This window comes from Geotrypetes seraphini, chromosome 3, assembly GCF_902459505.1.
Source record: "Geotrypetes seraphini chromosome 3, aGeoSer1.1, whole genome shotgun sequence".
Classification (NCBI taxonomy): domain Eukaryota; kingdom Metazoa; phylum Chordata; class Amphibia; order Gymnophiona; family Dermophiidae; genus Geotrypetes; species Geotrypetes seraphini.
Genome location: NC_047086.1, coordinates 370282548 through 370296885, shown reverse-complemented (window position 1 = coordinate 370296885; position 14338 = coordinate 370282548). Strand labels below are relative to the sequence as shown.

Here is a 14338-nt window from a genome sequence, read left to right as displayed (position 1 = left end):
AGGAGTGGATCGTAGGCACGTTTTTGAGTTAGGCGTGTCTTTTTGAATTTGGCACCATTAGGCACCTAACTTAGGCCAAGAAAACCCTGGCATAAATATGGTGTGCCTAAAATTAAGACGCCTACCAGTGCCTACCATCACTTAAGTGCCACTAAGCATTATTCTATACAGAGCGCCTATCTTTTAATAGAATTGCTCTTAGCACTGATTTTTTTAGACGACCTATATAGAATCGGGCCCTTAATGGCTAACATCAGCTGCCTTCATAGGCAATTTTCCCATTATATAGTGACCCTTCCTATTATTCTTAGGCCTACAGCCTGGCTGCTCCGAGTAGGCCCATTCATATCATTGGAAGCTAAGTAGGTTTGGGCCTGGCTAGTACCTGGATGGGAGACCACCTGGGAATACCAGGTGCTGTAGGCCGAGAGGCCCTATGTTGGGCAGTAGCAACATGGTGGAGCCACACACTGCACAGGGGAAGGCAATGGCAAAACCACTCTTGTACTCTGCCATGAAATATCACAGGGTGGATTCCTCACTATATGTGTCGCCATGACTCAGCGGGATGAGCCATCCATTACTCTTATCTGTATCGACATTGTATGTAGCATACTATGCCATAATGTGTATTGCTATTTAGAAACATAGAACATGACAGCAGAAAAGGGCCACGGCCCACACTAATGGCCCACCCCCTAACTACCTCCATGAAGAGATCCCACATGCCAACCCATCTTTTCTTAAAATCTGGCACGCTGCTGGCCTCAATTACCTGTTGTGGAAGATTATTCCAGCGATCAACCACCCTTTCGGTGAAGAAATATTTTCTGGTGTCGCCATGAAATTTCCCACCTCTGATTTTCAATGGATGCCCTCTTGTTGCCGTGGGGCCTTTAAGGAAAAAGAGATCCTCTTCCACCTCGATACGGCCCGTGACATATTTGAACGTCTCGATCATGTCTCCCCTCTCTCTGCGTTCCTCGAGTGAGTACAGCTGCAACTTACCCAGTCGTTCCTCATACGGGAGATCTGAGACCATCCTGGTGGCCATTCGCTGAACCGACTCAACTCTCCGCACATCTTTTTGATAATGTGGCTTCCAGAATTGTACACAGAATGTTTACTGCTATAATCTGCTACATAGGCAGCTGCACCGCACAATCCTTCCCCACAACCGATTGCTAAACTTCAACTCTGTTAGTACTACTCAATCTGTAACATTTTTAATCGTTGTAAACCGCATAGAACTTCATGGCCCTGAAGTATATAAACTGTTGTTATTATTATAATCATCTGCTGTCTATGTATGGCTTATTCTTGCTGTACACAGCCTTGGGTGAATTTCTCCAGAGGTAGTAAATAAATCCTAATTCCATCTACCTATCTAGTGCATTGTCTCGCAGACGTTCCGGCCGGCGGCACACTAAATCAAGTGTCCCAGCCGGAAGGCACCCGGAAGTGCGCAGGCGTCGACATAACGTCATCGCGTTGGCGTCCGCGCATGCACGGAGGCCCATCTTGCCGCAAACCCGCTTCAGTAGAGGCAGGGAGAGGAGGAGAGACATCGGCCGGGAGGAGAGTCACCCGCGCTGGCTGACTTCCTACAGGACGTGCCTCTCGCCACAAAAGGCACGTCCCGCAGGTAGTCAGCCGGCGTGGATGACTCTCCTCCTCGCCAGTGCGATACACTGATCTAGTGGACATCCTGGCTGGTATGTCTCAAGGGCTGGGTAGTGTCCCGAACTGTATTTAGAGGTTAGTGCGGACTCCCTAGGAGTGTGTGATATTGGGAGATTTTGTTATCTGTACAATGTCCTGTACTAGTTCAGAAAGATTTTTAGAATTTCTACGGGAAATGAGGCCTGAGTATTGTAGAATTTCTTTTTTTTTCTTTTTTTTTAATAAATCTTTATTCATTTCAAATCTTAAATCAAGTACAATATTGACATTTATCAATTAAGCATTCAAATACACTTGAAATCCTATAATTGATCATCATAATATAAAATATTATCCCCCTCCCTTATTTATTTATGAAAATGATTTGTTTCAATTATAATCAAAATACCTTCCCCCCTTAATGTCTTAAAATTTTATACAGGGAAGAATATTTTTAATCTTTACAATAATCTATTAATGGCCTCCACACATGTTGAAATTTGTTATAATTTCCTTTTTGGACAGCTAGTGTCCTTTCCATTTTAATAATAATAATAATAACAGCTTATATACCGCAATACATACATACAGAGTTCCACCAAAAACAACAATTAAGTCTATTCCAATTCTTCCAATTGTAAGTGATCTGTTGAAAGCAACTCGTTAAAATTAGCAATAACTTGTTATTATTAGATGAGATTTGTTTCTTAGCCCTCATTTCTATACCAAATAAAATTGTGTCATATGATAATGCCACATGATTTTCTAATAGGAAATTAATTTGATTCCAGATTGATTTCCAAAATTCTAATATATATGGACAATAGAATAACAAATGATCTAAAGTCTCTGCTTCAAGATGACAATGCCAGCATTTATCAGATTTAGAGCTATCTAATTTTTTTAAACGAACAGGGGTCCAGAAAGCTCTATGCAGCAAGAAAAACCACGTCTGTCTCATAGATGCAGACATTGTACATCTCATCCTCCAAGACCAAATACATGGCCATTGAGATGCCGTAATTTCGTGCTTAATCTCAATGCTCCAAATGTCTCTAAGACCATTCCTTGGTTGTTTTTTTTTTTTTCAATAATAATAATAGGCATTTTAGTACTAATAATATGACACAACCTTACAGGAGACATGAGTTGCCATTCCAGCCTTAACCAATCTGGTAATTTTTCCATGAGTTCTGTCGTGTCGAGGTGGAAAACGACATATTCTTTCCCAAGGGACCCTCGATCACAAGGGGGCACCCGCTCAAACTCAGAGGAGGGAAATTTAATGGTGACACCAGGAAGTATTTCTTCACAGAAAGGGTTGTAGATCACTGGAACAAACTTCCGGTGCAGGTGGTCAAGGCCACCAGCGTTCTCGACTTTAAGAATAAATGGGACATCCACGTGGGGTCCCTACGAGGGTCGAGTTAAGGTACTAGGTCATTAGCACTCAGACCTAATGGGGTGGGTCAGTAGAGTGGGCAGACTTGATGGGCTGTGGCCCTTTTCTGCCGTCATCTTTCTATGTTTCTATGACCCAATACATACCTTGGCGCATAATATAGGATTGATGATACCTATAATAATTTGGAAAATTTATCCCTCCCTCTCCAATTGATTTTTGTAAAGTCTTGTAGAATTTCATAGAACTCAACATGAAACCTGTTCAGAAATGGACATTTATGTGCTGGGTGTGTGCAGCAAAAACATCCATTTTAGAAGAAATAAATGTATACAAATATCAGTGGTTTCAAAGCTGGCGCATAACTGCTTATCTGTGCGGTCTTGGAAACATAACCGGTTATTATGGAATAATCTTTTTTTATTGATTAAAGCAGACAAACAATAACAAGAAACAAGATACAAAGAATAGTTGCAGAACCCCCATCTCAACCTCCCTCCCCGATACAACACGGTAAACATAATAGGAGAACTGCAAATATGGAAGCTACATGTTCAAAAGGCAGCTCCACACTTTCGGAGTCAAAGAGTCCCAAAAAGCCTGGCACGTCCTCTTGAACTGGCGACCAATAGGAGAGTTCAAGTCCGCCATGTGGATTCGCTCCATCTTTAGTAAAGTTAGCATCTGCGTAACCAGTTGTTATTCCAAAGCTGTCAGAATAATCATTTTCTTCTGCCAGTTTGTCAGGACAAAAGCCACTGGGGGGGGGGGAGGGATTAGGGGGGGCAATCCCCACTTCAAGTCCTCTGGAAGTATGCTGCTCAAAAGCATACTTCTTGGTAGCAGGTGTAACTCCCAACATAGACCTTTTAGGATATTATTAACTGGGATTTATTAACTGCCTTTTCATGAAGAGATTCACTCAAGGCAATTTACAATACCTTATTTCCCCAACGATAAGCCGCCCCAGAAAATGCTGTTATGTTTAAAAACTCAAAGATAAGCCACCCCATGTTATTAGCAGCAGCGTTACTGAAGTAAAAGTATCTACCGGCAGAGGGCAGGAGCGAGCTATTCATGGTCCAGTCTGGCCCCGCGCCACTTCCTGAATGGCTGCCGTCAGTTCTTACGGGACTCATGAGAACTGATGGCAACCATTCAGGAAGCAACGCGAGGCCAGGCTGGAGCATGAAAAGCTCGCTCCTGCCCTGCGCCGCTGGCCGCGAGATTGGAGGAGGCAGCCGGCAGCCATCCAGCAAGGGAGAGACAGGAGTGAGCCAGGATTTTAAAAAGGTATAGGGAGGAGGGAGATGATTTTAAAAGGTACAGAGGGATGATTTAAAAAGGTATGGGGGGACTTAGTGTCAGTGTTCATAGATAGGCCGCCCCATTTAAGCAAGTCATATCCAATACACAGGTTTGCATAATTAATGTATAAGCCACGGCCTATCATTGGGGAAATACGGTACATTGAATAGTAATCAGGCACTCTTAAATATTTCCCTTATCTGTCCCTTCAGGTTCATATTCTAACTGGGACAACGGAGGGTTAAGTGACTTGCCCAAAGTCACAAGGAGCAGGCTGGAATCAAACTTGCAAACGCAGGGCGTTGAGGCAGCAGCTCTAACCACTAGGCCACTCCATGCCACATAGACAATTAGACCCCTTCTGTAATAAGGAAAAGATATTTATAAACTTGCCCCGCACTCATCCCACCCAAGGCGCACTGACCACTCCCACATGCCGTTTTCATGCACTCGGGCTTGAGATGTGCCTATCCCAGCTTTGTGAAACAGGGGCTTAGAGGTCTAGGCAAGATAAACATTTAAGTGCGGTTTGTGCACTTATCAAACGTGAATAGAGCTTGTAAAATAAGGGCCATTACCTCTCACGTTGTAGGAAGATAAAATAAGACAGCAGTCGAGGTGTCAAGTTGTATCTCCACCGTCGATTTGGAGATCGCAGGCTGATCTGAGTGAATACGTTCGGTGGCGTAGTGAGGTGGGTGGGGGGAAGAGAGACCAGGATGCCGTTTTTGTGTGGGTGCCATGCCAATGCCCTCTCTCCCCCCCCCCCCCCCCCCCCCCCCGTGTACCTCTTTAAATGTTTGTCGGTGCCTGTTCTGTTTGGTATTATGCAGACTTTATAGTGTAATATTTCTCTTATTTGTTTTTTGGGGTTTTTTAGGTTTTTGGAAGTGAATTGATATGCACAGATCTGTCTCCATCCAGCACTCCTCCAGTCTCTGGTATTTTTTTTTTTCTCCTCTTCTTCTCTCCATTAGGTGTTTTTTCACTGTTCATTCCCTCTTGCCCAGTCACCACCCAGCATTGCTCTTGCTTTTTTCTTAGCATTATTCCATTCTGGATTCCAGTTTGCTTATCTCTGTCTGTTTGTAAAACCTACTACACTGGATTAGAGCTTTTGGAGGGGGCAGGCAATTGTATAGCCTGGATGCTATCGTAAAAACTTAAGATACTAGAATTTATTCATGGATGTTCACACGTATGCACCTAAATACTAGTGTTGCCTGATTCGCCAATTCAAATTGATTCACTTTGGTGAATCGATTTGAATTGATTTGTTTCTCCCCCAAAATCAGACTTTACGATTCAGTGAACATCCCTCCCCCTCCCTCTCTCCCCCCCCCACCCCCGTAAGGCCTGGCATACCTCCAGGGCCTCCTAAAGCAGCAGCGGCAGTGGCGGTGGATGGCTAGCAGATGCAGGCTCTAAACAGGCTGCACATGGCCTGCCCCATCGGGGCCTTCCGCATCACTGATGATGCGGCAGAGAGAAGCCCTGGCGGTGAAGGCTTCGAACAGCCTGTTCATAGCCTGAATCTGCTAGCTGTCCATTGCCACTGATGCTGTATTAGGAGACCCGATGATATGTCAGATCTCAGGGGGATGGGGTGTCAGTTGGGAAGTGCCGCACAGGGGGATAGGAGGGAGGGATGGAAACTGCTGCACTTGGGGGAAGAGAAGAAGAATTGTTTGACATGGGGTGGAGGAGAGGAAGGGAGTGCAACAAAGAGGTAGAAAGAGGTAAGAGGGAGAAATCCTGCATATGGTGGAAGAGAGGGAGACGTATGGAGAAGAGAGAAAAAGAAATGTCATACATAGGGTAGAGGGCAGGGAGAGATGGTGCATGGGGGGGAAGAAAGATATATTTCACATGATAATGGAGGGAAGGAAGGGAGAGATGCTGCATGGAGAGGAATAGAGAGGTTTGACTCAGGACATATTCATTGTGGATATCCTGAAATCCTGACTGGCAATAGGGTACTCCAGGACCGAGTTGAGAAACACTGATCTAATCTCTCTCCAGCCCCACCCCCACCCACTGTCCTTACAATCCCTCTCTTTAGCTGTCTCAAACATGTACAGTAAGAGATTAGAGAAACTGGGCCTCTTCTCCCTTGAAAAGAGGAGACTGAGAGGGGACATGATCAAAACATTCAAGATAATGAAGGGAATAGACTTGGTAGATAAAGACAGCTTGTTCACCCTCTCCAAGGTAGAGAGAACGAGAGGGCACTCTCTAAAGTTGAAAGGGGATAGATTCCGTACAAACATAAGGAAGTTCTTCTTCACCCAGAGAGTGGTAGAAATATGGAACACTCTTCCGGAGGCTGTTATACGGGGAACCACCCTCCAGGGATTCAAGACAAAGTTAGACAAATTCCTGCTAAACCAGAACGTACGCAGGTAAGGCTAGACTCAGGGCACTGGTCTTTGACCTAAGGGATGCCACGGGAGCGGACTGCGGGGCACGATGGACCACTGGTCTGACCCAGCAGCAGCAATTCTTATGTTCTTATGCTTGTCCTATTCAGGTCCATTTAAAGCAGTACCTGTCTGAACACCTACTATGCGAACATTCAATGAATATTCAATTGGACAATGAGCAGAGCCAATGCATCTGTCAGCATTCACTTCCTAGAATTAATTGTGTCTGTTTGCATTTCAGTTCATGCCCTGAGACCAGCAGATGTGAAAGTTATAGCTGCCATGGGTGACTCTATCACAGTAAGGATACTTTATAAACAGAAAATGGTTGTATTTTTATAAACACATCAATTTTTAAATCATTTTCCTTCATTTACTACACTGGTCTTCACTAATTTTTATGTCAGGGCCATTTCGAATCCAAAAAAAGCTGAAGGACAGCCAACAAATATCTTCCTACATGGGGCCACGATACCAACCAAAGTTTCTGGACTTTCATTCCTACTAGAACGCCTGACCTGTGTCACACATGCAGAAAATAGAAAGGAACCTTTTTAAATATAGACCCCAAAACTAAAAGTACAGTGCTCCCCCGGTCATTCGCGGTCCCAGTCATTTGCAGTATTTTCCGACCGCGAATGACCGGGCAGGAGAGAGCAGCCGGAGCACCAGCGAGTGAAGGAAATTACTTGCGGTATGCTCTGACCGCCTCTTCCTGCACTAAAGTCGGGCCTCACCAATCAGGAGCTGAGTGTCCATGTCCATGTGTACTATCCATGCCCATGTGTACTATCTCTTCCCTCTCTTCTCTTCCCCTCCCCTCCGTCCATGTGTACCATCTCATCCTTCTCTTCTCCTCCCCTCCCCTCTGTCCATGTGCACCATCTCATCCCTCTCTTCTCTTCCCCTCCCCTCCGTCCATGTGTACCATCTCGTCCCTCTCTTCTCCTCTCCTCTGCCCACGTGTATCATTTCATCCCTCTCTTTTCTTATATGTCTGGCATAGATTATGAGAAAGTGAGTCTCCCCTTAGAGAAGGAAACTTCTGATTATTTTACAGAAAATAGGCGATTGTTGTATGTATTTCCTTTTGTTGTAGTTTCAGCACTCCATTATAAACCATTTTAACAACTTGTTATCATTTCCTTTTAGGCTGGGAATGGAGTTGGTTCCAAACCAGGTGACCTATTGGATCTTTTGACAGAGTACCGAGGCTTGTCATGGAGGTAATAGGATCTTTTATGTCCCAGTAAGAGATGCATACACTGATAGGGCCAGTCCTGGATTAACCATGTAGCAAAATAAGCACCTGCTTAGGGCTTCAAAGAGTTTTTTTCCCCCTAGTTATCATACCCTTAACTCTTTGAGTACTGTTTGCCACACCCTTTATCCAACATGAATTTCAGTGTTTTTCAAATCATTTTTATAAGTACAGTGGTGCCTCACACAACGAACTTAATCCGTTCCAGGAGCAAGTTTGTTATGTGAAACGTTCGTTGTGTGAAACGCGTTTTCCCATAAGAATACCTGTAAAACAAAATAATTCGTTCTGCAGCCCTACATTTCCCTCCCTCCACCTCACCTCACATGCAGAGCCTGCAAGCCTTCTCCCTCACCCAGCCGCACGATATCAAAAAGCTGTGCACGCGCAGCTGCTGGAGTTGATCAATGTTCTCCTCTCCTGCAACTTCCGGTTTCCGGTTGCGTCAGAGGAGAAGATTGAACAACAGAGCATGCGCGCATGTGCTGCTCTTTGAAAGTGTGTGGCTGGCCGAAAAAGAAAGCCGGAAAACTCGGTTTTTAAGGTAAGGTGGAGGGAGATGATGGAACACTGCATTCAGACAGGAGGGTGCTGCTGTTCCCGGCTCACATTAGGAAGCGGCGAGAGTAGTTCCGCCCCCCCCCCGGGGCCCCTCGGGCGACTTCGTTGTGTGAAACGAAGTTCGTTATAGGGAGCAAGACAAAAAGTTCGTTATGCGCAGCGTTCGCTATACGAGGCGTCCGTTATGCGAGGCACCACTGTATATATATATATATATATATATACACGAGGGTACAAAGGATCTTCAAAAAGTTATCACACTTTTATTTTTTTAAGCACTATTTATTAACACCCCTCCCCCCCCCTTTTACTAAGTCGCAGAAGAGGTTTCTACCACAGACAGCCCAGAGCACTCAATGCTCCAATGCTGCTCTGACCCTCATAGAATTCCTAGAAGCATCAAAGCATTTAGTGCCCTCGGCCGCGGTAGAAACTTCTGCCACAGCTTAGGATTGGACTGACTTTTATGCTGTCCTATTTACATGGTTACCTTGGCTGGTTAAGTGCTGAATAATGGCATTTAACTAACCAAGTGCAGACTCCACCCTTAGAATGCCCCCCCAAAATAATTGGTTTTGATCTTTAAGCGCTAACCAGTCATTTAAAGTGGCACTGACTGGTTAAGTGCGGCTGAAAATGACTGGTTAACCCCAAATGGGCAATTTAACCGGGCAGGAGCCGTTTCTGGCTGGTTAAATCACTTTGAATAAAGTGACTTCTTTGCCTTGGATGCGTGGAGAAACTGATGCAAGGTGCCATAAAATTTATTTTTTTGTGCATATCTGGCACTGTAAATCTACAGAATATTTGCACCGAAAGACAAGAGATAAGTCTTTTTGTTCTCTGGTTTGTTTTCAGCATTGGAGGGGATGCCTCGTTACAGACCGTCACAACCCTAGCAAGTGAGTGGATATATAGACTGCGTGCTTACCTCTTGCCAGTACTACAAGTCTGAAAAGATAGGGGCCTCCTTCATGAAAAGCTTTTTACGAAAAAACACCCTTCATAAGCTCTCGTTTCTGCAGCTGGGCTTTCTTTAGAAAAGAAACAGGAAGTTTCCTATTTTATTTTGTCTTTTAAAACAAAGAAAAAAAAGAACTCTATTTTGTTCATTTCAGTAATTTCAGACACCACCCCTGCCAAGGAACAAACTAAGGCCTTATTTTACTAAGCTGCGCTAGAGGTTTCTACTTTGGCCTGGGGCACTAAATGCTCCGACAATGCTCTGACGATCATAGGAACATTTGGACAATTTAGCACTCTGGGCCGTGGTAGAAACCTCTTTTTTTTTTTTTTTTTTTTTTATAATTCTTTATTCATTTTCACAAATTACATTAAGTGTTAATATTTTCATTCACAGTAACAATAAATACATCACTTATAAACAATCATTGGTATATTACATATATTCTTATCCCTATCCCTCGCCCATCCCCCCAACCATATACTCCATTATTGTATGATATATGTAATAATAAAATACCCCCCTCCCTACCTCATAAACTAATAAACATAAGGGAAATAATTTTATTTAATCCTGACAATATTTTGTTAATGGTTTCCATACATCCTGAAATTTCTTAAAATATCCCTTTTGTAACGCAGTAAATCTTTCCATTTTATAGATATGGCATAAAGAATTCCACCAAAAGTTATAATTTAATCTCCTCCAGTCTTTCCAATTATATGTGATTTGTTGAATGGCAACCCCTGTCATTATTAGTAATAATAGAAACCTCTCCCGTGATTTAAAAAAAAAAAAGGGGGGGGGTGTTCATGCAGTTCCTATGGGTCCCCTCTTCAGCATCTTAACCCATCTATAGTTTCATCACAGGGCAAGAGCAATCCCCAGTCTCTCCTGTCCTACCAGTTCAGTAATACAAAATAATTGTATATAAGTTCCAATCCCTTTCCTAAGTTAGGGACAGAGTTTGGGTGGAGCCTCAATTTAGCCAGTGAGCAACAATAGCTGGTCCACTAACTGGCTAGGTAAGCGCATAAAGTTAGAACAACTTTTGAGGAATCCTCATCCGCACAGAGTTACAACTTAGTGTTTAATCGACGTGTTTTCATATCAGGACTTTTAGGGACCCCTGAGGAAGACAGCATTGTCGAAACACGGACCGTGTTGGGTCCACATCTCTCAACAGTTTAGGTCCTGGATATATTTTATGTGGATTATCCAACTTTACATTTTGAAATAAAGCCTGCATCTTAAACATCACCATCTCCACAGAGTTTTTCGTTTTCGCTGGATTTTGCATCTCATGTGGGCTTAAGGGTCAATTCTTTGTTTGTTTTCCTCCAACTTGTAACCTGGCAGTGCTCCGAGTTTTAACCAGTGTCTGGTTAACTTCTGGCTCAGCACACATACCTGGACATTCAATGTGGGTGGGATTACCAGATTTTGCCTTGAAAAAAAAAAAAAGGACGTGTGGCTCCGCCTCATTCTGCCCCCCAACCCCACCCCATTCCAAACACATCCCTGCCTCGTTTCATCCCCTCCAACTCCGGCCCCACACAAATCTTGTCTCTTTGGGGCCGCATCTAGCAGGCATTTGCATATGTGCAGATGCGACACGGTGACATCAAGCACATGATGTCACCTGCATCCCTCCAGACGTGGCCCTGATCTCAATGCTTTTCAAAACCTGGATAAAGTGCCGGGTTTTGAAAAGCCATCCAAACACCTGGACAGTCATCTAAAATGAGGATATGTCTGGGTAAATTGTACAGGCGGAATAGAAGTCACTAATGTAATGTAATCTTCTATATATATAAAATCGTAGGTATGTATGTGTGTGTGTGTGTGTATGTGCTGCGATAACGCAAAAACGGCTTGACCGATTTGAACGCAACTTGGTATGCAGATCCCTCACTACCTGGGGTGATATGTTCTGGGGGTCTCGCGGCCCACAACTCTATGTTGCTTGCTCAGGGCTGGGTTCACCCAAGAATTTATATGTTCTTGCTCCAGGAGGTGAAACTAAAAATGTTGTTTATAATCACGGTTTGCGTTAGTTGTATTGTATTCATTTTGTCAAATATTTCACATTATAATTTGAATATTGTACTTTTTATTAAGCTGTAAAAAAATAATTTCATTCACCACTATAAAGTATCTTTATTTGAATCCATTCCAGCATAACTCTGAAACAGATGGATAGATTTCAACTAAACCTGGTATACATATCATTTAATATACTGTGGGGGTTGGAAGGGGGTGAGGTAAAAATGATCAAAAACGACAGATATTACTGTCTAAACCATAGTTTTCACAGAATAATGCTGAAACGCATGGACAGATTTCAACTAAACTTGGTATACATATGACTTACTATGCACGATAGGGATTGGGATAAATAGATATACACATTGGTATTCATATGACTTACTATCTGGAAAAAAGTACTGTGGAGGTGAGAAGGGGGGATGACGTATAAAACCACAGATATTGCTGTAACAGTGCCTCCAACGAAACGTAAGGCAATTGGCCAAGTGCAATCAAAGGCTAAAATATGAAACAACAGCGTAGATAAGAAACTCCCGAGGACAGGAATACAAGACTTGCCATGCTGCGCAAGAGAGCTGCTACATCTAGAGCTTCAGAGACTTCCTGAGATAACACTGACACTTCCAATGCCGTTTAAGTCCAAGTTCAGCCCCAGACAGACGGCCATTATTCCTGCTAAAAATGAAGATGTCCACGATTCCTTTTCCTGTCTAATAGAAGATTGGGATAAATAAATATCCGGGCAACGCCGGGTGATCAGCTAGTGTAATATAATGTAATGTAAATCTGTACGTCTGGTGGGGAGCCATGTATGCCCCTGCACTGAATATCTGGGACTAATTAAACCCATGGCGGTCAGAAGCTTTCAAGCTGTTTACTGCTGGAGGCTGAATATTAAACCCCCTTATTTTTAATTTTTGCTGCAATGAACTCTACCTCTTCCTCCCATCTTCCAATGAGGGAATATAACCAACACTGTGCCTGCATCCCTCTAAAAAAAACAACCACCCTGTTTTGCCTTTATATTTAATTCTTTGAACTCACCCTAGAAATGATTGTTTCATGGGATTTTGTATATAGATTTAAGCTCTGTAATCTACTGAAAAGTTTGTCCCTTGGCAGTGGGAAATGCCATCTTGGGTGGGCGGGAGAATTTTATTTTCCTGCTGAAGTGATGACTCGATAGGCAGGTAGCAAGAGGATAACACAATATTATTACACTGTGTGTCTAGATATCCTCCGGGTGTTTAACCCCAACTTGACGGGGTATGCCACTGGAACTGGAAAGCAGAGTCAGCCCAATGCCTTTCTCAATCAAGCTGTCCCTGAAGCCAAAGCGGAGTAAGTGAACCATTCATCTTTTATTCCAGAGTCAGAGGAATGGTGAGAAAATATTTCTTTTCGGAGAGAATGGAGGGTGTCTGTAATAGCCAACCAGCCGAACTAGTAGAAGATAGTACTGTGATTAAATTCAAGTGTTAGGGGGCACATGCAATCAGAAAACTACCAGGAACAAGCAAAAATTTTATAAGTACTTCTCAATGCACAGATCAATATCTAGCCAGCGGCAGTCAACTAAATTAGGCCTACCTCAACGCTATGATGTTGCATGCATGCACGAGTCAATCATGTTGCCTTGGCAATCTTCCTGCCTCCCCGAGACAGGCCAGGCGCGTACAAGCGCCGGACACACAAGCCTTCACCTCCGACATTAATTCTGAGGTCGGAGAGGAAGTTCTGGGCCAGCCAATTGTTGCCTGGCTGGGCTGAAACTTCCTCTCTGATGTCAGAATTGAGGTCGGGGGTGGAGGTGGGGGGGTGGAGGGGAGAAGGCTTGTGAGCCTGGCGCTTGTACGCGCCAGGCCTGGCTCAGGGAAGCAGGGAGAAATCGGAGTGGTGCTTGGCGGAGGCAGAGAGAGAGAAAGAATCGGGGAAGTGGAGAAATCATTGTGATGGCTTGGGGGGAGGGGCAGGGGGAAGAGAAAAAGAAAGACAGGTAGGCAGGGGGAGAGAGAAAGACAGAAATAAAGAGGGGGCAGAGGAAGAGAGACATAAAGAAAAGGGGAGGGGCAGAAAGAAAGAAATATTGGATTTACAGAAGAAGGAAGTGGAACTAGAGACTCATGAAATCACCAGACAAAAAGGTAGGAAAAATGATTTTATTTTCAATTTAGTGATCAAAATGTGTCCGTTTTGAGAATTTATATCTTCTGTCTATATTTTGCACTATGGCCCCCTTTTGCTAAACTGCGATAGTGGTTTTTAGTGCAGGGAGCCTATGAGCGTCGGGAGCTGCGAGAGGCATTCAGCGCAGCTCCCTGCACTAAATACCACTATTGCGGTTTAGTAAAAGGGGAGGGGCTATATTTGTCTATTTTTGTATAGTTGTTACTGAGGTGACATTGCATATTTTAAAGTCATCTGCCTTGACCTCTGAAAAAACCTCCGAATACAAATGGTAATTAACATTTTCTCTGCGTACCGTGTGCTTTGTATTTTTTAAAATTATATTGTTGGTAGATAATTTTGACTTGGTCATTTTAAAAGTAGCTCGCAAGCCAAAAAAGTGTGAACACCCCCGGTCTAATGCAACTCCTGGGACGTAACAAGGTTCAAGGTTCAAGGATTATTAATATTTGATTTATCGCTGAATCTGTTTACAAAGCGATGTACATAAGTAAAAAAAGCATAAAATATAGAGATACAAA

The 14338-nt window shown here is 43.5% G+C and overlaps 1 protein-coding gene across 1 annotated transcript in view; it reads left to right on the top strand.

Annotated features, from left to right (window-relative positions):
* PLB1 (phospholipase B1) overlaps positions 1-14338 on the top strand; it is a 225477-nt gene that overhangs the window by 119258 nt on the left and 91881 nt on the right. The window contains exons 30-34 of the mRNA XM_033937660.1: positions 5253-5313; positions 7037-7095; positions 7948-8021; positions 9476-9519; positions 12863-12971. Coding sequence (XP_033793551.1) covers positions 5253-5313; positions 7037-7095; positions 7948-8021; positions 9476-9519; positions 12863-12971 — 347 coding nt within the window. The remainder of the gene's footprint in view (positions 1-5252; positions 5314-7036; positions 7096-7947; positions 8022-9475; positions 9520-12862; positions 12972-14338) is intronic.